The sequence below is a fragment of the Aulonocara sp. 'chitande type north' Nkhata Bay genome, linkage group LG18 (assembly GCF_057382095.1).
Source record: "Aulonocara sp. 'chitande type north' Nkhata Bay isolate Kocher_YH1m ecotype deep benthic linkage group LG18, A_spYH_male_GT1.1, whole genome shotgun sequence".
In the NCBI taxonomy this organism is placed as follows: domain Eukaryota; kingdom Metazoa; phylum Chordata; class Actinopteri; order Cichliformes; family Cichlidae; genus Aulonocara; species Aulonocara sp. 'chitande type north' Nkhata Bay.
In genome coordinates, this window is record NC_141361.1 from 522,968 (window position 1) to 547,346 (window position 24,379).

A 24,379-nucleotide genomic window follows, 5' to 3' on the forward strand; every position below is an offset into this window, starting at 1 on the left:
CATGCATTTATTTCCTCACGCTTGGACTATTGTAACTCTTTGTTTATGCGTCTAAGCAAAGGTTCTCTGGATCGTCTGCGGGTTGTGCAAAACGCTGCAGCTAGGCTTTTGACAAAATCCTCTAAGTGTTCACATGTGACACCATTGCTATCTCAGCTACACTGGCTTCCTGTTGAATTTGGAGTCCATTTGAAGTTCCTGGTCTTGACTTACAGAGCTGTGCACGGACTGGCACCAGCCTACATCTCTGATCTGATACAGCCCGATGTCCCCAGCAGGTCCCTGAGGTCATCTGATCAGGGCTTACTTGCTATAAAACAGACTAAGATGAGAACTAAGGGTGACAGAGCTTTTGCCACTGTGGCCCCGAGACTGTGGAACCGTAAGAACTGTGGACTCAGTAGTTGTTTTAAAAAAAACAACTCAAAACTCACCTTTTTAAAACTGTTTTTCATAAAATTTGTGCCTGTTTTGTATTGTCTGTTTTACCTTTTATTATTTTTTTTATCTTATGTTCATCACTTTGTGACTCTGTCTAGAAAGGTGCTATATAAATAAAAACAATTTTTTCAAATTTATTTTATGTTGGTGTGAGTCTCTGCATTGCTGACATTTATGGTAGCACAAGTTTCTTTTTCTCTATTTTCAGTTTCACTCAGAGAAACTGAAAATACTTCCACTGTTCATGTGGAGTGGAGCAGAAAGGAGGCCGATGTAATGAAGATACTTTTTATTGAGTCTATGGCAACTGATGATATTAATGCAAAACAACCTGTTCGATGGGTGTCGAGGCCAAAATAGCAAAGAAAAGAGAGAGAGAGAGATGAAGGGAGAAGCCAATGGGAATCGACTGTAGTCAACATAAATTTCTGCAAACACGCTAAACACACGGATAGCACATCAAGCATGAAACACCTTTAAACTGCAGATGCACAGAAACAAATGAAAGCATTTCAGTATTCAGTCCAGATTTTGTGCATTCATAAAAAAACGATAAACGAGTAACCTTACACCTACACTACGCTGTAGGTTTCACTCAGAGTGAAACCTACAGCCTGATGCCTGCATAGAAACCCACAAATAGCAGTTGGATGACACTCAAATCAGTTGTGGTGTGAAAATGAATTCTAATGAAATAACCTCCTCAGCCAGTGCAGAGAGCAGTTTTGCATGTTTGCAGACTGTGTTTATACTTTGCTTTTCAAAATAAAATAAAAAAACACTTCTGAATCTTTTGCTCTTTTTTTGTGATTTCATTCATTTCTAATGTGTTCTTTGAAATCCCCCAGCTGCTTCGATGCTCTTCCTGTGCCAGCCTGGCAGAGCATTGTTGTGGTCCACCATGTTCTACATAGAGCTAACTAGGCCACAGAAAGACATGCGTTGCTGTTAATCATTTGTCTCTTATGGTAATGACTCTGAAAAGAAGAAAAGACGCACACCTTTGAAGTCTTATTAGGTGTATAATTAGATTTTTATCCATTTATTGTTTAAATCAGTTTTACGTTTGTAAAGCGTAGTTTTGTTGCTTTTATTATGACTCATTTCCTGTTATGTGTACATATATCTTACTCTGTGCTAGAACTTTGCCAGTTTCTCACGTCAGTTTTCCCTCATTGCTACTCAGTCTGCTTCTGATGTAATGATGTTAGCCAACATTTCACATTTGAATCCTCTTTTATAATCGTCTTCACAGTTTCCTTATCTCACAGATACTGACCCACTCCTGCAGACGCACTCTTCTCCCCTGACACTAAAATATTATTGCTTTTGTTAAAAGTAGCATGTAATGATTTCCTAATAAGAGTCTGTGCAATGCAGTGCAGTCGTGTGATAGTGAACACTAACTATCAGTGAGCTGATTGTCATCCCGAAAAACTGAGGACAGAGACTGGTCCTTGTTACTCTCTGAAAAATCAGGTTTCTAGATCAGTGGTTTCCAAATGATGTGCCTGGATTCAGTTCCACGTGTGCGATGGGATTTTGTAACTGCTAGGTCTCTGAGGTCAGCTGATCAATGTTTGTTTGTGGTACCCAGGTCCAGACTAAGAACTAAAAGAGGCTTGCTTTGGAGGTTGTGGGTCCGAGTTGTTGAACTTGCATCTGTCGGACTTGTTCAGACACTGTTGATACCTTTAAGAAGAAACTCATGATCCACCTGTTCAGGTCTCCTTTATGTCATTTTATCTGTTTATTCCATTTTAATTGAAAGCGTTACACAGATACATTTTAAAGCACAGCAGTTGTAAATTCATGGATTCATTTACTGTTTGTATTTTTTTTCATGATGGTTGGATCAGAGTCCTCCTGGTGGTAGACGGCAAACAATTTTGGCCTTAATGATTCAAAGTGTTGGCATAAATTTTTTTGTAGGGTATCGCATCCAAATCATTATCTGGTATTAAAGAGACCAAAGTGTGTCATCAAGTATTTCCATCACAGCTGCTCCACCTCTACCTGTCGAGTCTTGGGCTGTCCAGTTGTGGTAAGCCTGCGCTCGCTGCAGCCTTAGATGGATTTTCTTGGATGACGGGTTAAACTCTAACGTATCTTCTGCTCTTTTATTCCATCCATCTTGACGTCTGATGTTGCAGTGAGAGGACCTTTTCCTTTTTATCGAGGTTTTCATTAGTAATTATATCTTGACACCCTCAACTCAAACCAACCATCATAGCATAGCAACAGATTTATTTCAATCTTTCTGACTAACGCTGACTTGTATGACCTGCTGCATGATTTGAGGATTAGATCATTACATGAATAAGCAGGCGAGTGAGTGCACACACACAAGTACTACCACTGGCTTCATACTACTTTACTTGGGCGTGTCAGGAATGTGGGGTTAGAATCAAAGTGGTTAATTACTTCTCCTTGTTATCTGGTTATTCAAGAAACCCAGTTAAAGTTCCAGTACAAAAGCCTCATAACTGGGTTAGAAATCCAGGTTGAGCTCTCTTTCTGAATATGAGAGTCCTGGCTAACGCCCTTTGCGACTCTTCTGTGGAATCAGTTGCTGTACGACGGGAACATGTTGCCGCTTGCATCAAGGGAGCATGCTGGCAACCTGCTGTGTCATAAAAACACATTAAATAGCAGTGCCTTCAATAAAGTTTCATGCTAGCATACACACGCTAGTATACAAACACCATGTTAGGCTAACAGCTGACATATATGATCTTGTCTAAATTTAAACACACTGCTTGAACTTCCTGTTGTCCAGATGCTACCTGTGTTCGTATCATTTTCTAGATAGAAATGACTGGTAACTGTGACATTAGCAGTAATACACATTCAAAAAGTGCAACATGTTCCAAGGACATTTACAGCAAGTGACATTTTACTACACAATTTATTTATTGTTCTTTCCTGACTGTTGGAAAAACTAAAAAGCAGAAACACAGGGAATTAAAACGGCTTGACTGTTTGTTTTGTGGTAATGAGTAAGAGGAAGTTCGCTGTTTGTCAGGAGTTTGTCAAATGTTATGATGACATTGATCTCTTTTATTAGCTCTTATAATGTAGACTTAATGTCTTGCAGCTAATTATTTGTTAGCATAAAGTAATGCCTGCAGTCAGTGCTGTGTGCGTTCACACGGGAAGCATCCGTATCGATTATATCGACTGAATTTAGAGCTCGGCTCCTTGGCCGTTCCCGTCTTTGAGGAGAAGATCTCAGAGAGACTCTTTATTGTTTCAGCATCTACATCGAGCTGCTTTGGGCTGCTCCCTTGTCACACATTTGATTTGGCAGTTTTACACCAGATGCCCGTCCTGATCTGACCCCCCTAAGGGGGATATGTTTCTCCAGCTGCAGTCAAACTAGCAACCTATCAAGAGTTATCTACTGCACTGTGGAAGCACATGATTTCAACATCTGGCTTCAACATCTGTATGAAATGAAAAACAAAAGTATACCGTTAAGAACTGTCATATAGTTGAAAATTGTCTGGTTTATTATTTGGAGAAAAAAGAATAAATCTGTGGTTTTGCTGAGATTATATTTGGGTATTGACTCATTCACATTTTTTAATTTTTATTAAAATGTTCACATTTAGTATGGCACAAAAAGCTTTTTTAAGCACTATAAAGCGTGAGTGCAGAGGGAATTTTTAATCATATTTCCTGAAAATTCTTAGACTTGCCGAACTCTGAAACCTTCAAAAATCCAGTCTAAACATGTTCTATCTTTCTGTGTCGTCACATTTTCATCAGGAAGCATTGAGGTTTTGAAAACACCAAATGGCCTTTTGCTTTGTTTTCTCATCTTCTAATTTTCTTGTTAATAAATCTAAGTCTAAATTGTAGTATTTGTCTGTTTTTCAGTTGCTGGACATCAATTGGACTGGGCTCACAAATATGTTGGACATTCCTGGTGTCAAGTAAGTACCTGCGGATAATTATTTATAAATAAAATCGGTGTGATTTTTGAGGGTGTCATGCAGTGTTACAGGCTGGATTGACAGTTATTTGCATTACGAAAGCAGGAGACATTCTATAAGTTCAGTTCAGTTCCAATAAACTGGAGAGACTGGCATCCCACACTGCAGGGAAGGGTTTGTTATGGGAGAGCAAGATGGCTAAAGTCATATAGAGAAGTTCGGTCTTCTGATTGAATTTTTTCAAAAGCAATGACTGTCACACGCAGCGATGAATCACAGAGCAATGACTGCTGTCCCACTGAGGCATCGTAATAGTGTCACTGGATATTTGAGGCTATTTGTTTCACCTAAACTGTGTTATACTGGAACTATTCTGTCTCTCATGCACAAGCACGCAAACATGCACCTACCGTTCTCTTCCTGGTGGGGGCGTTGTCACCCACCATGATTCCAGAGTGTTTTGTGTAGCTCACATGCTGCCGCGGAAGTTGTTGAGCATGATAAATGTTTCATTCCTGTTTTAATGCCGTGTAAACTTTAATTCCTCGTCTAACATAAAAACCAGATGTGCATTATTATGACATATTGTGAGAATTGCTGGGCACGTTATTTGAGATGATTTAAGAGTCTGTGAGTTAAAGTTGGATGCTGTGGGAGCCGAGAGCGTCTAATCTGTAGTGAGAGGCAGAGAGATGGCTTACCCACCTTTAATAAAACCCAGTTGCTTTTCACTGCTGTGTTTTGTGAGAAGACTTGTTTTCCTTTTTGGTTTCCGTTCAAGAATATTTTCCTTATTCTGCTGAGCTCATGGAAATATTAATTGACCTGGACATGACGCAAAGATTTCAGCTTGCTTCCAGCTGCAGCAACTGCAAAATATTAGTGTTTAACACAAAAACAGGAGAAATCAGACCCTGAATCAGCTATTAGTTCCTTTAGAGTTGGATTGTTTATTAAAATAGCTGTGAAAACTCTTATTTTGCAAAACTGTGGGGGGAAAAGGCACAAATTAGAAGTGTAATTTGGGCAATTCAAAGCAAACTGCTTTTTTATGGGAAATGAAAAGTCTTGTAACACATAATCTTTTATTTAGTATTCATTCAAGATTCATGATTTCTCTTTTCCCAGCTGCCTGGAAGTATGAGCTGAAAACAGACACAACATCAAAGTCTGGCTGAACTAGGATCACTTAATTTTAAATCAGAAAATATCTCACTTTCGATGAGTTTCACCACGTTACAGTTTTGGAAGCTCAAACATGCTGATCACTCGGAATCACGTTAAAGAGACACGCAGCCCGAGCAGGCTCTCGGGCTCTGATGCTCAAACTATTACGTTAAAAGCAGGATCGCAGAATGGATTATAACCATTCATTTTCCTCTAAGTGTTGATATTTTTAGCTGTGTTATTATGAAAGGAGACCTGCCACAGACAGAGATGGGATGTTGGTTGGATTTGTGGGAAGATTTTCCAGACAGGAATTCTTTTTTGCATCTTTAGGGACACAGAGAAGTCTTTGGTTTCTAAGCTTTAGGTCTTTTATTCCATTTTAAAGGGAGCAAATGTGTTTGCCAGATCCAGCTGTGTGGTCATTTGTTCCCTTAGTTGAGTGAAATAGATGTTCAGCAGAAAAAGACACTGAAATCTTTATCACTACATGTGCTTCATTTTATGCTTGTCTTTTATGCCTACAATAACTTAACTTCAGAGAAGACCTTCAAGTTGTTGCTTTAACTCGTCTGCCAAAGTCGATGATACGTGATGAAACTTTATGTGAAAAGTGTCTCTGATGCATTAGAGGATTTTTATTTTATTTCCCCCTTAAAGTCAAAATGTAACAACAAACTTTGTCATTATTGACTTTTTCTGGTTTGTTTTGCCTTTAGCTGAAATTGAATTCACAGACGTGTGTAACCTTAGATGAAAGTAATTGTCAAAACTTCTTCTTATTTTAACTACCAATTTGTATTTTTTACAAGAGAATAATCGTCCTAAATGTTAACAAGGTTTATGTTAATGAATTTTACAGCCTGTGAGCTTCCTGCGGTTTGTGCTTTTACCTTTTGCAGCAGTGGAGAGAGCTCAGCTGAAAGCAAAGGCACATGAACATGCTTCATGTTTGTACAAATGTGAGCTGACAGCTTATTACATTAACCTCAGTCTAACACTAATAACAGTGATCAGTGATGCAGGTTATTAACCACTTCAGGTTAGTATTTAACCAGGCTTACACCACTTTTACGAAAACGGCATGAAGAGTTATTTTGACTTTTTTGACTTGTGAAGGCAACAAATATAAAACCACGTCGTGTTGGCAGAGAAACAGACAGCAGAGTCCAGCCCAGATCCTAAGACCCGAGCTCTAATTGTCTCGCGCTAACATTGTGGTGTGTTTGCTAGATGGCGTTTAAAGCATCTTCTGTTTAGTTCGGCTTCCAGGTTCTTGCTCTTGTCCGATGGTGTTGCCTTTTAACATCACTGTGCTATTAAACATAAGTGTACAGTAAAGTGTATATAAAGGGCTGTTAGGAGCCTTTATGCTCTTGATTATTTGATAGTGGTGCAGCAATTTTTTTGTCACACAGTATGAGAGTGCATCAAAGTGTGCTTCAGAGAGCCCAGTCTTTATAAAAGTCCATCCAGTTGTTGTTGGGATGTCAGTCTGCACCAGTGTGGTTTTTTTTTTTCCCCACTGACTTTTAAGTTCTTGAAGTTCGCTTCATTTAAAACCCTTTTTAGAGCCACAGCTCCCTGCCCTGCCTGCTGTTAGCACACTGCTAGCTGTGTTGTTACGCCTTCATTGGCATGTTGCTGCTGGCTGGTGGTTTACTATTTGTTGTCAGCAGAGAAACACTGTGGTTTCCAAATAACTCCACCCTGTGAAATGTAACTATCCTTGTTCAGCAAGTTCAAAGAAAGTGTGTGTGTGTTTGTGCACTTTTGTGTGTGCACGTGTGTGTGTGTGTGTGTGTGTGGTGATTGAGCTACAGACCTGCGATAGCCCCACCCACCTCTTCCTGTGCGTGAGGGCGCTCATATTTCCTCACTGAGTATTTGCATTTAGCCCCGAAACAGTAGGAAAACCTGAGGTCACCCCTAGCTGCTTCCTTTTTGAATAGCAGCATTAATGCCACACATACACACACACACACACACACACACAAACACACACAACGTTCAGTCTATTACCAAACCGAGCTCCTTTTATAGGGTTGATGGGATGTGTTGAAACTTCATTGAGTCTTTAAGCATGGGCCTGGCAGCAGAATTGCACCACTTAATCTCATCTGGAGACAGTTATGTAGTTAAGCAAGCAGCTCAGGAATCAGCGCGTCGACACTAAAATCAAGTTTGCGCTGATGTGAAATCCCAGAGTAAAGCTGACCCAGAATCAGCTGCTCCAGAGGATTAAGTCATCCCTTCTGAAAGCAGCCGATGCTGTTCCTTACACAGGATGCTGCTGCCACCTAGAGGAAAGAGGTCAAATATCAAAGGATGATCCATACACAGTATTTAGTTTGCTGTCAAATAGAGATCATTTTGGCTTAATACAGAGGAGATGATTGAACTTTTACTATTCAGAAATTCAATAAGAACATGATTCCTCCAGAAACGGTGTCTTGATTACTCCTATCTTAGAACAGTTTTACCTGGAGGTAGTTGCCACCAAACAAATAATTCCTGCCAAGCAGTTGCAGCTCATTCAGAAGGCAGAGCCTTTCTGTCTGCTTGCTTCTGCACAGGAAAGATGGTTGTTTGTCTTCTATTTATTTGTTAGCTTTTTTGTCATCTTTGCATCTGAGGATTACTTCAGAATTTATGTTCTTCATAATCAGTGTGCCGTGTGCTTCTTATGGGTGTGGCTCAGATATGTGACAAACTGTATGGTCACCTGACTCTGTCACATATACTTAGACATACCACAGTACTGAATCTGTACACAAACAACAGCTGGCATTTACTGCTGTCTCAGTATACTTGTTGGCTGTTTCCATTCTGGATGGGTAAAGATCTGTTTTTCAGCCACTAAATGCATTTCTGGAACCAGAGGGAAGCATGCCTGAGCCCAGGGCCTCGCTTTGCACAGCTGGATATTTTAACACAATATAACATCAGTTTTAATGATTTCTTACATTTGTTCGTCATCTTCCCTCTCTCCTTCTCTCCCCGTCCATCACTCTGTCAGTGGGTTATGTGACAATCTACTGCAGGACATCATCTACAGCTACCTGGTGCTGCCAAACCGCATCAACATCCCGCTAGTGTCAGAGGCCCAGATGGCTAGACTGCGCTTTCCCATTCCCAAGGTAACACAATGCAGCCAAGTAAATTATAGCTGCTAAAAAAATATATAAATAAATAAATTAAACGGGTGAATAAATCTGTAATTTAGATGATTTCCTCAATGCCCTCAGAAGCTCTGATAATAATCTTTCTGTGTCCTCAGTGCATCCTGAGAATCCACTTCATCGAGGCTCAGGAACTGCTGCGTAAGGACAAGTTCCTGGGAGGGCTGGTCAAAGGGAAGTCGGATCCGTACGGAGTCATCAAGATTGGGACGGATCTCTATCAGAGCAAAGTCATCCGCGACACCGTAAACCCAAAGTGGAACGAAGTTTATGAGGTAAGCTTCAGAAGACGCTGCACGGAGTCACTGGTGACAAGATTAGAGTGTAATATTGTCCGATATCTTTTTTGTTTTGTAGGGTTGTTGTAACATATAACAGTATTTAATATGGAGGTTTTTTCAATCTCCTGATTCCGTTGAGTTTTTAATTAATAAAGGTAATATAATGGGTGCACATTTTCGGCTAAGAAAGCTGTTTCCGCTGGATTTTACATGTTATGCTGCCCCAACTGCACCATTAAAATACACAAACACATAACATGTAGTGACAAGATTTAATATTTAATTTTTAGATTTTAAAGAAACTAAAAATCAAGACTAAATGATGGGTTGGGTTTTTTTTGTTCTGCGCTTTAATATTTTGATCAAAAAAGAGACCAAAGATAAATCTGTCCATGAGTTTGGTTTTTTAGGATGTGATTTAAATATTTATCATGTTCATCTGGTTTGATTTGTGAGCCACCGAAACATATTTTATTTATCTGTTCCCTTCCCTTTGTCTTTGTGGAAGAGGTGAATGAGCAATAATGATGAATAAATGTTTCTCCTGACAGTAAGAAATTAGTAACTTCATCTAATTGGATGTAATCTGTTGTCTTGTTTTGATCTGGCACCAGCAGTGGACCTGCTCAGTACAAAGTCAATGTGTTTCCATGCAGTCTGCAGCCGCGCCTTCTCGTTTGTTTGTGTGTGTACTGTGTGTGCAGTATGTAGTAATGCAGTTTATTTTCAGGCCTTGGTGTATGATCACTCGGGGAGCAGTATGGAGATTGAACTGTTCGATGAAGACCCTGATCAGGACGACTTTCTGGGAAGGTAACGCTGCTTCTTAGGCTGGATTTTAGCTGAGTCACAGAAGACTGTTTTGAAACGACAGCTGTCAATTTAGCGTTTTACTTTTCTAATTATGTGATGGTTAAATAATTATTCATCTATCAAGTCAAATGCAAAAACAAATTCTTCTTTAGTGGCTAAAAATAAATAAATAAAAGTGTGGTGCTTTTTCTGTTTTTCTAACTTCTTTTTTTAAGTATATTTGTTATTTTTGAGGATGCCACCTTGGCTTGGAGAAAGCATAATGTTTAGATATTTTCAGCTTTATTTACTGTAGTATTAAGTTGATGACTGGCGTTCTAAATTGAAACACGCAATTCATATTTAAAGAAAATTTCTTTAAAAAATCTTATCAGTGTTTTTCTCACTAACTTTTACTGTTTGCTGTTTGATGTGATTCGTAACAGGTTTTCATCAAAGGACGAGGCCTCTGAAAGCAATCGCAGCTTTCAAGCCGAATCCTTGGTGGCGTTTAATGAAAGCAGCGCTGCGTGTCTGAATTTCATTTCCCACCAGACTTCATTATTGCGCAGCGTCACGACACAGTGTGTCGTGTGCTGTGATGAGTCAGCTTCATTCTGAAACCCTCTGTGAAAATTTAATCAACAGAAGGCAAAAATAAGGAAATTCCATCAGCAGCTTATATTTATAACTAATTCATTTTTTTCCCTGTAAAAAATGCAAACACCCAGACAGTCTTTGATAAATGTGAATTGCTGATATTATTTAGGACTGGGCGTTTGGCAAAATGAGACATTTGAGGATATTACACTGCGATTTTAAATTTTATTTGTATTTAAATTCTTCATAACTTGTTTTTCCAGTCTTGCAATCAACATGGCCGAGCTCCAGAAGGAACAGAAGGTCGATGAGGTGTGTGCTGCATTCAATGCTTTTGGCACGCTGCTGGTTTAAAGTAACATTTCAGTCGTTTAATTATCCAGTTAGCAATTTTATTCACTTATCACATTAGACTTTAATGCTGTTTTCTTGTTTCTGCACATGCAAGTGGAAACTCTTGGGTTTTTCTTTTGCACTTTGTAATAATGTTATGTTTTTGTAAGTTTCAGTAGGACCCTGATGCACAGGCATATGATGTCATTTGTTGTGTTTTTGTTTGCTTTGCATTATCTGACATCACAATAGCCAATCAAACTTAATGATGTCAAACAAATAGATTGAACTAGTGAATTTAAGTTGCATTTTTTTAAAATTAAGAATTATTTTTATAACTTGCATCATTTTAAGTAATTCAATAAAAAGTAAATGAGTGATGATATTTGCTGTAATTACAATTTTGCTCTTCCTGAAATATAACAACAACTTTTCTTCACTTCAGTGGTTTCCATTGGAAGATGTGGCTACAGGGAAGTTACACCTCAAACTGGAGTGGCTGTCTCTGTTGTCCACCCCTGAAAGGCTGGACCAGGTACAGTCGCCAGAGGGAGCTTAAATCCAGCACTCCATTTACATTTTTAAACTCGCTATGTGAGATGTTGTCTTGCTTGGTTGGAACTTTAACTCTGCTTGAGCCTATCTTTGCGTTTTTCCTCCCAGGTGCTGTCGGGCATCAGAGCAGATCGCAGTCAAGCCAGTGACGGCCTCTCGTCTGCGGTGCTCATTGTCTTCCTGGATTCGGCCAGAAACCTTCCGGTGAGTCGACCCGGCCGAACGTCGCACTCATGAACAGCAGCAGCGTTAATTTACTCAAACAGAAATTAAATCCTAAATGTATGGAGCTGAAAGACGAGGATGATTATGTTGATATAGCTGCTCTGTTCATTGATCTAAGCGTGTTAAAGCTCAATGAACCAGTGTTTGCAGTGTTTGCTGAGCTCTTAGTTCTTCACTGGGATTTTGTTTTTTCTGCAGTCTCTGAGATCAGTTTTATGTTTAATTTTTGCCTGTATCACTTCGGCCTCTTGCTTTTCTGCTTTCTGAACTTTTTTCTTGTTCTCCTCTCTGTCGTAATATCTGTTGTAATAACCTTAAGCTTTTCATATTTTTTGCAAGCACACAAGTAAAAATCAAGCTCTGAAAAGTTCATGTAAAAAGCTGAAGATTGAAAATTGCTTTGGAAGAGAAAAATTGTCTTTAAGTCAGAAGAGCAGAAGTGCTGCTCAGTACTGACTTCACCTCCAAAGCTCAGCAAAGAGTTTGAGGTGAATGGTTTATAATATTACTCAAGATCTCCATTAAAAAAATAAATTAAACTACATTTTATATTCTAAACATATTCAGCATATTTCCTTAATGTGGTAGTTTTACTTTGTCGTCCTACACAGAGAATACCATTTCAAATTCCCTGTATGGTGGAAACATACATGAACTCACTCGCTGTTTGTGACAGGTGGTAAAAAGCTAACTCTGTTAAGAACTGTTCATTTCTGACTTCTGTAGCACAGACCTGACCTTCCTCTTTTCAGCCTCCTCTTCTCTGCTTTTCCTCTTGCTTCCTCACCTCCTCTTCCCTCTGAAGAGTGTCTTCGAGGGGAACTTGGGCTCTGGCTACTTAAAAGAGAGGCGCGCGTCGGGCCTCGTGTTTTGCGAGAACACGGCTTCTCTCTATCGGAGCTTATTTGTGAGTCCGCTGGCAGTTTTCTGCATCCTGCAGTGTGAGAATGGCATGATTAGAGAGCTTCCTTGTTTGTTTGCCTGATGAGCATGGATCCCTACGTGTGCTTGGGTTAGATTCCCTAATATAATTATTGTTTGTTAAATTGTTGTTGATTGGTTTGACTGATTCCAAAGCTGAGGAACATGAGAAAAGGGTTTGGCTGGAAGATGATCAAAACCACAATGATGGTTTATATTTAAGGCCTGTCAAAAGCATCCTTCCTCCACCATTATTGTGTATTACAAGATATTAGTGGTCTCGCAGAATGAGTAGACTTATGGTACATTGTTTCTACTAATCAGGTTTCATGTTCTCTTCACCGCAGCTAATTCAGTGTCTCAACGGCTCATTTCCTCCTAAGAAGTAAGCCATGCTGATGTTTTTCTGTTTGGCTGCCGACACAGATTCCATTTTATCAGAGCAATTGAGTTTTACTGTAAAAGGGTAAACAAATCAATACTGCTCTGTGGATACTGTTAAAAGCTATTCAGTCTTACTCTGTGTTCTGCAATGAGACAGCATAAAAAAACAGAAAATAGTTTGAACCATTTCGATGTAGTCTTCTCGAACACATCAGACATCAAAAGTTTAAATTTAAGTTCATTTCAGTGCTCACAGACTTGATTTAGTCCAAAAACAGGGGCAAAGTTACTGATCTCAGTTGTTTTGAAGTGTGTAAGGAGGAAGGCATGCATTTTGACCACTGTGAGATTTTTAGGTTAGGGAGGCTGAATTCTCTGTGGATTGCTTCCCTCCATCCTTCCTGTTTAAGCCCATTGTGTGTTCAGGTTTTCCCCTTCCCATGTGCCCACTCACTTCAACTCTGACATCACAGGCCAGAGCTCCACAAAAACCTGAAGCCAGTGTGATTATTTTTAAAGTAATGCACAGACTGTGTAATGGTGAATGCTAAGATGACATTTAATTTATAGTAGACATACGTGTCTCTTTTCAAGGAATGATAATGTGAAATGTGAGAAGCTTCTTTTCATATGTTCCTGCTGAATTCAATCTTTTATCAATACAATGTGTAGGTGTGGCTGTAAACGATTTTTATTTTGGGTCAGTCCGTTCGGTGAGGCCTGAGTGTTTTGGGGAGATCTGAAGATGGCGCACTCAGAGTAGCCTTTAGCTGAATCATCTCATTCATCTAACTATTGACTTGACCTCAAGGGTTTGCCTCAGGGTCCTCCTGTTAGAATTCGTGAGGCGTCTTTTATCGGATTTTTATAGATAGTAATGGACCTCATTGGAAGAAATGGTTAATTATAGAATGAGGTATAAAAGATCTGAGAGGATAAACTTCAATGATCATAGGTTATCTGTCCTTGATATCAAGTATCTAACTGTTATTGCATACAAACAAAACTCAACAATAACCAGGTTTTATAAGATTGACCAGTAAAGGTATCAGCATGTGTATATCTGTTAGTTTAAATGCCAGATAAGCGCACACCCCTTGAGGGTTAGGGGGTTAGGGTTAGGGGGTAGTTACATCAAAGCCATTTTATTCCTACTGAACCTTCATATTTCTAACCCAAGCTCATCCCAGGGCGTAACATATTTATTCTGTCCATGGTTGGGCTGTTAAAGTCTCTCACTAATTCCCAAAACCTGACGCATGAAGGCCCACCCTGAGCGTAAACAAGCCATCAACATGATGTTCGATGACAGCCTTACAGTAGCATGTACAGCTACCCTTCCTTTTCCCCAACAATGCTTCTTCTGTCTAAATGAATTGGTTTCTGTCTTTGATGTAGTTGAAAGTTGAATAACAAGGATGCTACATTCTGTTTTGTTGCCATTTCACTCCATTCTGTTCTTGCTCAACACTGAAACACTTTTCATTGGGTTTGCTGTCCATGGTCTTAATATCATTGTTTTCGTTCCATTTAGAAATCTTTATATTTGTTCCCCAATCATTACTATATCACAAATCATCTGACTTTCATTTTTCTCTGACACCCATGTATTTTCTTGTCCATTGTATCCACTGACTCTTATCTAATGCTGTGGTATTTTCACTAGAGTCCAATCAATGTGTTTTGGCTGATATTTTTGCATAATAAATGAACTGTAGATCTAAACATCTTTTAGAATCCTCAATATTTCATTAAAACAGAAAAAGACGTGAGTTTTTAATATCCAAACTATTTAATAGTGTCTAAAAGTAATGTTATATCAACGCGGTTAATAAAAAGTTAAATGTTTTCATTCATCGGTGTATGTCAGCCTGAATTTGCTGTTGGTTGAGCTCTAGTTTTAACTTCATGTCACGGTTTAATTGGGGAATAACACTAACCATGTGATCATTCATGTTGTCTCTCTGTCTTTGTCACTGTGCGGTGCATCCTGATACATCTGGTGATGCCGATGGTGTTGATGTGCTGACACCAATCCTTCCTCCACCTCTTCCCGGCATGCTCCTCTTTTCCCAAATAACCTGGTGGTGTGTGTCTGTGTGTGTCTGTGTGTGCTGTTGTTCGCTCTCTCCTTCCTTGTCCCTGTGGGAAAATCAAAGCGCAATCCGTTAGAGTTCAACCAAGCGGGGCTGAGGAAGGGCTCGGTCAGTAAGGCCATCAAGGTAATGCCACGGCAACCAAGCACACCCATCCCGATCAGACACTGAGGGGAAATAATATAAAGGAAATACAGTATGCACAATGTGACCAAAAGTATGTGGACTCCAATGTTTTGTTTGAGAAAAGTGTCTTAATTGTTGTGAAATAAACAAAAGAGCTCGACAGATTGCCAGTGGATGTTGGAGTGTCTGTTTTGGAAAGTTACAGATATGGTTTCTCCGACTGTAGATGTTGATAAATTCGATGTCAGACATCAATTTGGGGGATTTCTAAACAATTTTTTTTTATGTATGTAGCTTTAAGGTTGAGGGCAATGTTATGCTGAATAAGTGGAAAAAATGAATGCTGCCATTAAGTTAAAGAACGCTCGCATTAGTCAAAATAGCATTGTTATATTACTTACGGTCATGTTTATTTGCCGTGTGGCTCTGTTCTGTAACCTCTGGGCATTTCTGCCCCTACATTTGGCAACCATAAAGTCAGGGACCCGAGCAGCAAGATCCCCTCACCCACAACAGTTTGACATTGAAATGTAAGAAATGGTGAAGCTGGAGATGAGGTGGGTTACAGAGTGGCTTGCAGAAGCAGCATAATGACAATTCACCATGAGAGAATTGCAAACCAGCTGAGCCATAAGCTGATGCAAGCTGGCACGTAGATTTACTTTTATTTAAATCACGCCATATCACAACGTTGCTTCAAGGCACTTTGTATTAGGAGATAAAACCTCAGTAATCCGATGAACAACCACTTGGTGACACTGGGAAGGAAAAACTCCCTTTTAACAAGAAGAGACCTGAGCACAGGGAGATGGGGAAAAGCTGCTCTACTGGGATTTCTGCTGAAACTGAAGATAAAGGGTGTCCACATACTTTTGACCATGTAGTATATGAAGCTGTTAAGCACATTCAGGGAAAAACGTCTAAAACTTAAAATACTGATCTGAGTAGTCTGAATTTGTTTCTCAGTTTCCCGTTGCTACAAGTTTTGCTACTGATAGTTATTTTGTAGTTCTTCTAAAAGTCAGAAGTCACAGCTGATTTGTGGCGATACCCTTTACCAATCCTGTGGATACTGTTACTGATTTAGACACTCAAGACAACCTTTAGGGAAAGTTGTTGCAACCTTAAACAGTCAAGGAGTTTATTTGAAATGGTCAACCAAGCTCCAAGAATTGCATTTAAAATATTTACAGTGAGACTAACATGTCTGTTGTGATGGTTCACAGACCCACTATTAAGAGCTTTCACTGGAACTACTTTCGCCAGAAGAAAATAGTTCCTGTTTGAAGTGATTTGCAAAGAGGTCTGTGGGGATTTTCAGCAAAGACATGCTTCTTTTAAATATTTTAATGTTACTTTTATTGCTGTTCGCAGACTAAATAATCACATCAAACATCTAAAAATCTGGATTGTTGTATTAAAACTCATTAGGTCATGTTCGCATTAGGAAGTGCTGCTGTAGCATCCAGAGCAGCTTCACAACTGATCATGTTTCCTGTTTTTAAAACTCATTAACAAACTCCTCTCATCGTGTTTGTTGACTAAAACCGATTCTAACAGCGTGTGCTGTCAATAACAGCGTTGTTGTCTGAGCTACAGTTGAAATTTTTTTGGTTTCTAATCTTTTCTTTTACAATGATCTGGTGTGGTTTCTACACTAACTGGTTCTGGGCACTTTTACCTGTTGTCCTTTTTTTTTTTTTCTTTAATTCCTTTCTTGAAAAGTCACAAAATGACACTGTGTGAGATAGAAATTAATTTAATCAGTGGAGTTCAGTGTCACTCCTTTTGTTTCAAACTGAAGTCCAAAGAAACACTCTCTTGTTATATATAATGCTAGCATACCCAGTCCAATATTATTACTGTTTTTTTGTTTGTCCTGCTGTAGTCTGGTAAGAAGGTGACCAGTGATCCCAGTCCGTTTGTCCAGTTCAGAGTGGGACACAAGTCCTACGAGAGTAAGGTGAGAGCACGTAAAATCCACATTTGGTTGATTTATTAATTTCCCAAGATGCCAATTATGAAAATTGCAGCAATTTTTTGTACATAAAAGACTGATAAATGAATTGAATCAAAGCTTTAATAAATGTAAATAAATGTACGTTCAGGCTGTGATTGGTTCACAGCACGTGAGCCCTGTACCTGTACACTTGCTTCTTGACTTTGAATGTATGATCCATCTTGGCTTGATACTTTCTTCTTCTCTTCCTTTCTGTCTGTTTCCAGACCAAGTATAAGACTCATGAACCGTTGTGGGAGGAAACCTTCACCTTCCTCATCCACAATCCCAAAGTCCAAGAGTTGGAGGTTGAGGTATGAAGACATTCAGCTGATTTTATAAACAGTTAAATGCTTATAAAATGGAATATATGAACTGTAACTTACATTATGCCTTAAAATAAAACTTCATCACACTTAATATTTCAGGTGAAGGATGAGAAGCACGATTGTTCACTGGGGACATTAACACTGCCCCTGACTCGCCTGCTGGAGGCAGAGGAGATGACGTTGAACCAGAGGTTCCCTCTGAGGAACTCTGGACCGAGCTGTACCCTCAAGATCAAAATGGCTCTGCGGGTAAAGGAGCAATGATTTTTTTTTTCCTTAAGGATGATTTTTTCAGATCTAAAATGATCCAAGCCAATTTCCTTTGAAGCCATAAAGCTCGCCAGAGACGATGCAGGTCCCACTCTGTGACTTGAGAATTTGGGTTTCTAGAGATTCTGATGAAGAAACGCATGTGATGATAGGCTAGGGGAGAGTCTTTGTACATACTGCTCCACTACCATGACGATGCATCGCATTGCTTCTATAAAACATCAAAAATTCAAACTCTTGACCTTATGTACAGTACTTTTTTGCCCCACTGTAATTCAGTGAATCAAATTCAATGAGTATTTTCACATTACATGTCTTGCTTCTGCATCACTTATTTATAAAGTGTTATTGTTAATGACATTTTAACCTTTTCTGAGGAATCATTTCAACTATGTACGAGTAATGATTTGGATTTTGAATTTCAGCACACTTTCTGCAGAACAGAAGGCAGTGCCTGCACAGGCCTCTGTTTACCCTCATAGGAAAGCTTATCAGCAGTTCTCAAGTGAATGCTAACAGTACTGCTTAACTAAACAGAAGATTTGAGACTGTAAGGCAGCAGTAACATTACCCATTTTTACATCATTAATATTAAAACTAGTTAACCACCTGGTGTCTCTCCAGAGTGGAAAACCGTCTATATGATGCTTTTCTTTTGTGATTAAGTTTACAGAAACCAAACATGCCACAGCGCACGTCTGTGTTGAAATCTTATTTGTAGGTAAACTGACATAAAGATCCACTGACTAACTTTTCCCTAGAACTCTTTCTCAAAACAAAAATATAGAAATGCCTTTCCCTAGGTTTGTTTTTTGTTGCTGTTTATGCCATTCAAAACTGTGAAAATAATTATTCTGATAATGATTTCAGGTGTTGAGTCTAGATAAGGGCACTTCAACAGCTTCAAACTCCACCCCGTCCTCAGTGCAGGTCCGCAAATCCGAGTCCTCCAACTCGACCCCACGGCCCTCTATCTCCTCAGAATCGCCCAAGCCTCCCGCCTCTACCTCAGACATTCCCAGATCATCCTCCGTGTCAGCCAAGGAGATGCTGAACAGGCAGAAAGAAGCTAAGGAGACTGTGAGGACCCAGCAAAGCATGGACTTTGGGCAGGATGGCAGTGTAGGTGGAGGAGGGAAGAGCTTGGCGGAGACTGGGAGAAGCACCTCAAACCTGGCCATCTCGGGCTCCCAGCAGTACCTGGCCAGTGGCAAGGAGCCAACTCCCAGCATTGCTTCAGACATCTCCAACCCTTACGCTGCTCAGGAGCTGCAGCAAAGACTCGAGCAGTTTCACAAGTATCTATCAGTCTTTATCAATAGTTCCTAATATTTTTACATCTTATATCATGATTTAAGGACATGTTGAACAACAAAGGCAGCTGTTTGGTTGGTGTATAAGTGTGTTTTGATAGTGTGCAACAACAAACCTAAGAGGTCATTACAGCTCGGGTATCGTGAGCATGTTTGATGTATTTTCTGTCTTCATAGTGGTTCAGGCCCCAGTCTTTTCCCCCTGGGGGAGATCCAGCTGACGATCAGACACAGCTCCCAGAGAAACAAGCTCATCGTAGCTGTTCACAGTTGCAGGTAATTAAAAAAATGGGGTGTTTCTTCCTCAGACACATTAGTGTTTTGACTCTTACCCTTTGTTGACTTCCTCAGAAACCTCATAGCTTTCACTGATCATGGCTCGGATCCTTACGTCCGGCTCTACCTGCTTCCCGACAAGCGGAGGTCAGGTCGAAGGAAAACTCCAACAGTCAAGAAAAACCTCAACCCGGTCTACGATGTGACGTGAGTCCACCCCTCTCACTTTTTTTTTTTTTTCAGCCATTTGATAAGCAGAGCAAAGCTCAAAAAAAATTCACTGTGTCATTCTGCCTGTTTAGGTTTGAGTTCAGCGTTTCCCTCGTGGAGCTCCACAGGCGGAATCTAGATGTTGCCGTGAAGAACGGTGGAGGTCTGCTCTCCAAACACAAAGGCCTGCTTGGAAAGGTGCAGACATCTTTAATTTATTGTCTGTATTTATGTGTAACTGAAAAGCATTTCTTTAACACAATGAAGCCATCAGAGTGGAAATTTCGCTGGTTTTGAGAGAAGCCTCATTTTGTTAGACTTTGTCTAAAAGTTCAAGTATTGCTGTTCTTTCTGCTTCTGGTGTCATATTTCTATGAAGTGCATCATTTTGACTGTATAAGAAAACGTTGTGGGTTTGTTTTTGTTTGTTTTTAATCAGGTTATGGTGGAATTGACTCATGATCAGATCACCAAGGGTTGGACACAATGGTTAGTCGTTCATCTCGCTTCAAATCTATTTAAAACAAATACAGTTTACTTTATTATGTCATATTGAGTTCATAGCATGGCTTGGAGAATAATGAGTTCAAATGTAAGTTTGCTTGTATATTTTTTTTTTGATTGAGTAGATTATCATGAAGTTATTTTTTACATTATATTTTTTGAAATTAATATTGTGAATGCATCAATAGCTTGGATTAGAGCTAGCCTTACCTAGAAACACATCTCACGTGAATATATAAAAAAGGCCTTTCTGTACTATTTATTTATTTAAGTTGTATTGGCCAGTCATTTTTGTGCAGACTGTTTAGAGGCTATTGGCTTTGCCAGTGGGCTATCGTCTAAAGCACAGGTGTCGAACTCCAGGCCTCGAGGGCCGGTGTCCTACAGGTTTTAGATGTTTCCTTGATCCAACACAGCTGATTTAAATGGATAAATTACCTCCTCAACATGTCTTGAAGTTCTCCAGAAACCTGGTAATGAACTAATCATTTGATTCAGGTGTGTTGACCCAAGGTGATATCTAAAACCTGCAGGACACCGGCCCTCGAGGCCTGGAGTTCGACACCCCTGGTCTAAAGTCTGTGGATTACAAATGCATGTCTCTAGGCTTATTTACTGGATAAAATGGCCACTGTTGCTCATCCATCACTAGTTAGCGAAGACTTAGTTCTCAAGTGAAAGAAGATTAGTCAATTTTCTGCTTAAATATTGTGAGATTGATTTTGTAAAAAAGGCACAGACCTGAGGCCAAACATTCAATAAGCTGTATGACAGTAAACATCCATCAGTAGTTTATAAATCACTGGTATAAGGACAACAGTTGGAGAAAGGGCAAATGTGCCTGTAGTGGAGATAAATGAAAGCGATGTGACGTTAAAGGTTGCAAAAAGCTAGATTTCATGGATTATGAAGCAAACTCTAAACTACTTTTTCCCTCCTGCAGGTATGAGCTGAGCTCAGATGGCCTGGCCAAGTCCAACCAACTTTAAGTCGCCATCATTAGTATCGTCATCATATCACCACACTTCCACTTTATATTCACTTCACTTCCATCTCTACAGTACGATGTGTTTTCTAATAATTTTCATTATTTCTAACTGTAAGAAACAAACTGATTAAGAAAAGCAGCTTTTGACACTCATTTAATCACATCAGTCGCAAGGCAAACCTTCCCTTTAAGAAGTGAGTGATTGGCTAAAGGGAGTATATACATGTAGAGAACTATACTACGTTGTGTAGTGCTATGGAAACCTATATTCTATATTTAGAGAAGTGACTGTTTTTTTGTTGTCTTTCCACAAAGAATGATAGTGTACAAGTGTGTAAATAATGTACAGTGATGCTGGACAAATCAGAGTACAGGGGTGTATTGTAGAAGTGAGAAGGAGTCGTGGTGTCTTACTTGGCCAAATGATTGTTTATAATTTTATTTCATTTGATTTAATTTTTATTTTTTAAATGCAAAAACATTCTGGACAGAGTCGCACCAAAGAGTGGAGTATTTTTATTATTTAGCACAGTTGGGGTTTTGGGTAACACAGCAATACACTGGCTTTATTTCACCGTAATAACGAGTGTGCGTGTGCGTGTGTGTGTGTGTGTGTGTGTGTGTGTGTGTGTGTGTGTGTGTGTGTGTGTGTGTGTGCAAAACCCAAGCAAAAATAATGATATGCACACACGTGTGTTGTTTTATTTGGTGGCATGTTTCTGGGTTTACATTGAAATAAGGCCATTATTAAGTGTTACCTGTTTGTTTTGTAAAAACTGAATATGAATATTGCACTTTTTTTTTTCTTTGTTTGTTTTTTTTTTTTAAATCTGTTGATTATCATATTTACTCAGTGCAAACATCGCCAAAACTCATCTATAGACAAGTACAATTTTTTTAAACCATAAGAGGTGGTAAAAAAAATAGTGTTGAAAGTTCATGGAATAGTTTAACATTTTGATGAAAATGTTTTACTCACAGGTCTCTGCAAGAAGATGTTTAGCTTAGCTTAGATTAGCCTAGTTTAGCTTAGCCTAGCTTAGCCTAGCTTAGCTTACTTTAACAATAAAGTTTGTGTGTCCTTTTGGGGGGATTTCTTTCCTCACTGTTTGGGTTACGTTTAGTCACCACAACTACAGGTTTGCCCATTAAACCTGGACAAAAAAAATGCTGAACAAAACCAAGTAACTATTTGTAAAAAGTGTAGAGTGAGACCTATTTCACTCTCACTATTGGCCATGGCTGTTGAGTCAGTGCACAGATGCCAAACATCTCAATGCATACCCGAGACATCGGTGGTCTGGCATTATTCGACACTCTGGGAATGGAAATGGTCCAAATGACCTCAAAATGATCTTTTATTGTACCATAAGGTGCTGTGTTATATACGTTATCTTTCCTTACAGATAATTTAGTGTTTTGAAATCAGTAACCTTATTAATAAACTAACAGCTGGCTAAAATAATTATTTACAGCAAAGTTGTGTGATGGGACTAAAGACCACATAGAGGAACCCCTTTTTTTTTATTAGTGATAGCTGAACATCGGTAAAACTAATTAACAAGCCGTGTTTTGAAAGTTTAAGATGTTTTGGTTGCAGAGGGAGGCTCATCAGAAGACTAAGCTAAACTAAGCTAACTCATCTCGACAGTTGCTGGTTTTAAGTTTTACAGGGTTTTTTATTTTTCTCAAAATGTGTTACTATTCTATCATAAAACTGTATTTTAACAGAAGTGTTTTAAGGATCACCCACTCATCCTCCATGTACGTAAAGCCACTATGTGTAGAAGTGTAAATTGTCCACGGACAGTCTCCATTGGTCGTATGGAAAAAGACATAATGACAATCAATTTTGGGTTTTTTTGTTTTTAAACTTTTATTTACATTTTATGGTAGAAGCTTAACATTATAGTGAAAAATCCAAAAATTCTTTATGAGGAAACCTTAAATTATATAATTGTCTGGTTTGAGAAGAAGCCAGTGGTAGCCCCAGGATTTTTTTTTTTCTTATTAATTTATTATTGTCCCCTGTTGACTTCCTGTTATATGTGTTGATAAAAAGCAGTAAAAGTCTTGTTTTTCCTGCATTGATATAATAAAGTAATTCATCATTCTCACTTCACTGATGCTCTTCTTTAACTGAAATTCTGTTAATGCTAGTTCTTTGCAACAAATGTTTTGGCTAGTGTTCATTTATGTCACCCGATTTCACAGGGATTACATATTCTAAGGCATCTACACATAGTGGCTTTAAAAATATTTGGCAACATGATTTTCTTCAGTGAAACAAATGTTTCTTTTAAAAATTTATTCGTAACACTCAGAGCAGGTTTTGTTGTTGTTGCGGTAGCATTCATATTTCCACTAGCATCAGCTGTTCAGTTTGTTTATGAATCCACTTAAGTATTAACTCCGAATGCCATCTGAAGGAAGGTGCACAGACACGAGTTGAAAATGATCTTCTTTTTAAATACAGTTTTGACTTTACAGCACACAATCCGAAGGGATTTATATCAGAAAGAAATGCAAAACAACCATAGCTTTTGTGTATGTGACCCGACGCAGCCAAAGAACAGCAGATTTTCTGTTGATAAAAGTTGGGGTAGTTTGACCTTGGATTCTCACAATATAACTTCTGGATATTTGCCTTGTGCTCACATCAAGCATTGACAAAGTATTTTACATTTATATATGTTAACTGCATTTTAATGTCTTGATGTTTTTTTTATTTATGTTTCCCGTCTTGTCTGTAAAGCATCAGATTTGAAACCTGTGCCTCTGGGGTCAAGTTTGTCTTCTCCCATATGGAAGTAACATAACATAACTAAATGCTGGTTTTACATGTATTGTGTGTGTCCGGTGAAAATGACCCTTACTTTTTTCTTTTCCTTTTTTTGTGTGTGTCATGCAACATAATTATAAATATTCTGTATGCAAGGGGAAAAATTCACAAGTAAACTATAGTATATGACATGTTAGTATTTTGAGACTTGTGTTACATTTGCTGTTAGAGAGAATGGGAATTTTCTTTTTCTCTTCTATTCCATATGGGCTGAAAAGCGATTTCACTTCTGTGTCTTCTTAATTTATCTCGTGCCTTAAAATGTACATGACCCAGAGATATTTACATGTTTGGAAAGAAGCAACAAATTGCTAAAACAGCTTCCTTGTTCCTGAATGTCTCCTAAATGTCTTTTAAAATTAATAAAGAGCTTTGGCTGGCTTATAGCAGCATGAAGCTGTACAGGACTGTGTTTTTTGTTGTCATTTTTAAGACTATAGATGTGTTTCTCTAGTGGGTGTGCAGCTTTTAAGGAATTTCTGTGTAAACCTTACAATAATTTATTATGAGAAAATAAACAATAGTCATCTTTATATCTAATCTATTGATGGAAATTATTACATATTATATGTATTATAGAATCTGCCTTTAATAAGATATCAAATGG

The 24,379-nt window shown here is 38.8% G+C and overlaps 1 protein-coding gene across 1 annotated transcript; it reads left to right on the top strand.

Annotated features, from left to right (window-relative positions):
* Nucleotides 1-4,329: 4,329 nt before the first annotated feature.
* Nucleotides 4,330-24,179, top strand: LOC147307520 (extended synaptotagmin-2-A-like). The gene is made up of 18 exons (XM_086271732.1): nucleotides 4,330-4,379; nucleotides 8,566-8,686; nucleotides 8,827-9,003; nucleotides 9,740-9,822; nucleotides 10,665-10,713; nucleotides 11,180-11,269; nucleotides 11,398-11,493; nucleotides 12,320-12,421; nucleotides 14,979-15,041; nucleotides 16,930-17,004; nucleotides 17,268-17,354; nucleotides 17,469-17,618; nucleotides 18,510-18,937; nucleotides 19,130-19,228; nucleotides 19,304-19,435; nucleotides 19,531-19,636; nucleotides 19,878-19,927; nucleotides 20,886-24,179. The coding sequence occupies exons 1-18, from the start codon at nucleotides 4,357-4,359 to the stop codon at nucleotides 20,929-20,931; spliced, it is 1,977 nt and encodes a 658-aa protein (XP_086127858.1). The 5' UTR covers nucleotides 4,330-4,356; the 3' UTR covers nucleotides 20,932-24,179.
* Nucleotides 24,180-24,379: the final 200 nt, after the last annotated feature.

Coding starts and splice junctions, on each gene's coding strand:
- LOC147307520 (XM_086271732.1), top strand. CDS start 4,357: ATGTTGGACATTCCTGGTGTCAA. Junction 9,004..9,739: donor AGTGGAACGAAGTTTATGAG/GTAAGCTTCAGA, acceptor GTTTATTTTCAG/GCCTTGGTGTATGATCACTC. Junction 9,823..10,664: donor CAGGACGACTTTCTGGGAAG/GTAACGCTGCTT, acceptor TTGTTTTTCCAG/TCTTGCAATCAACATGGCCG.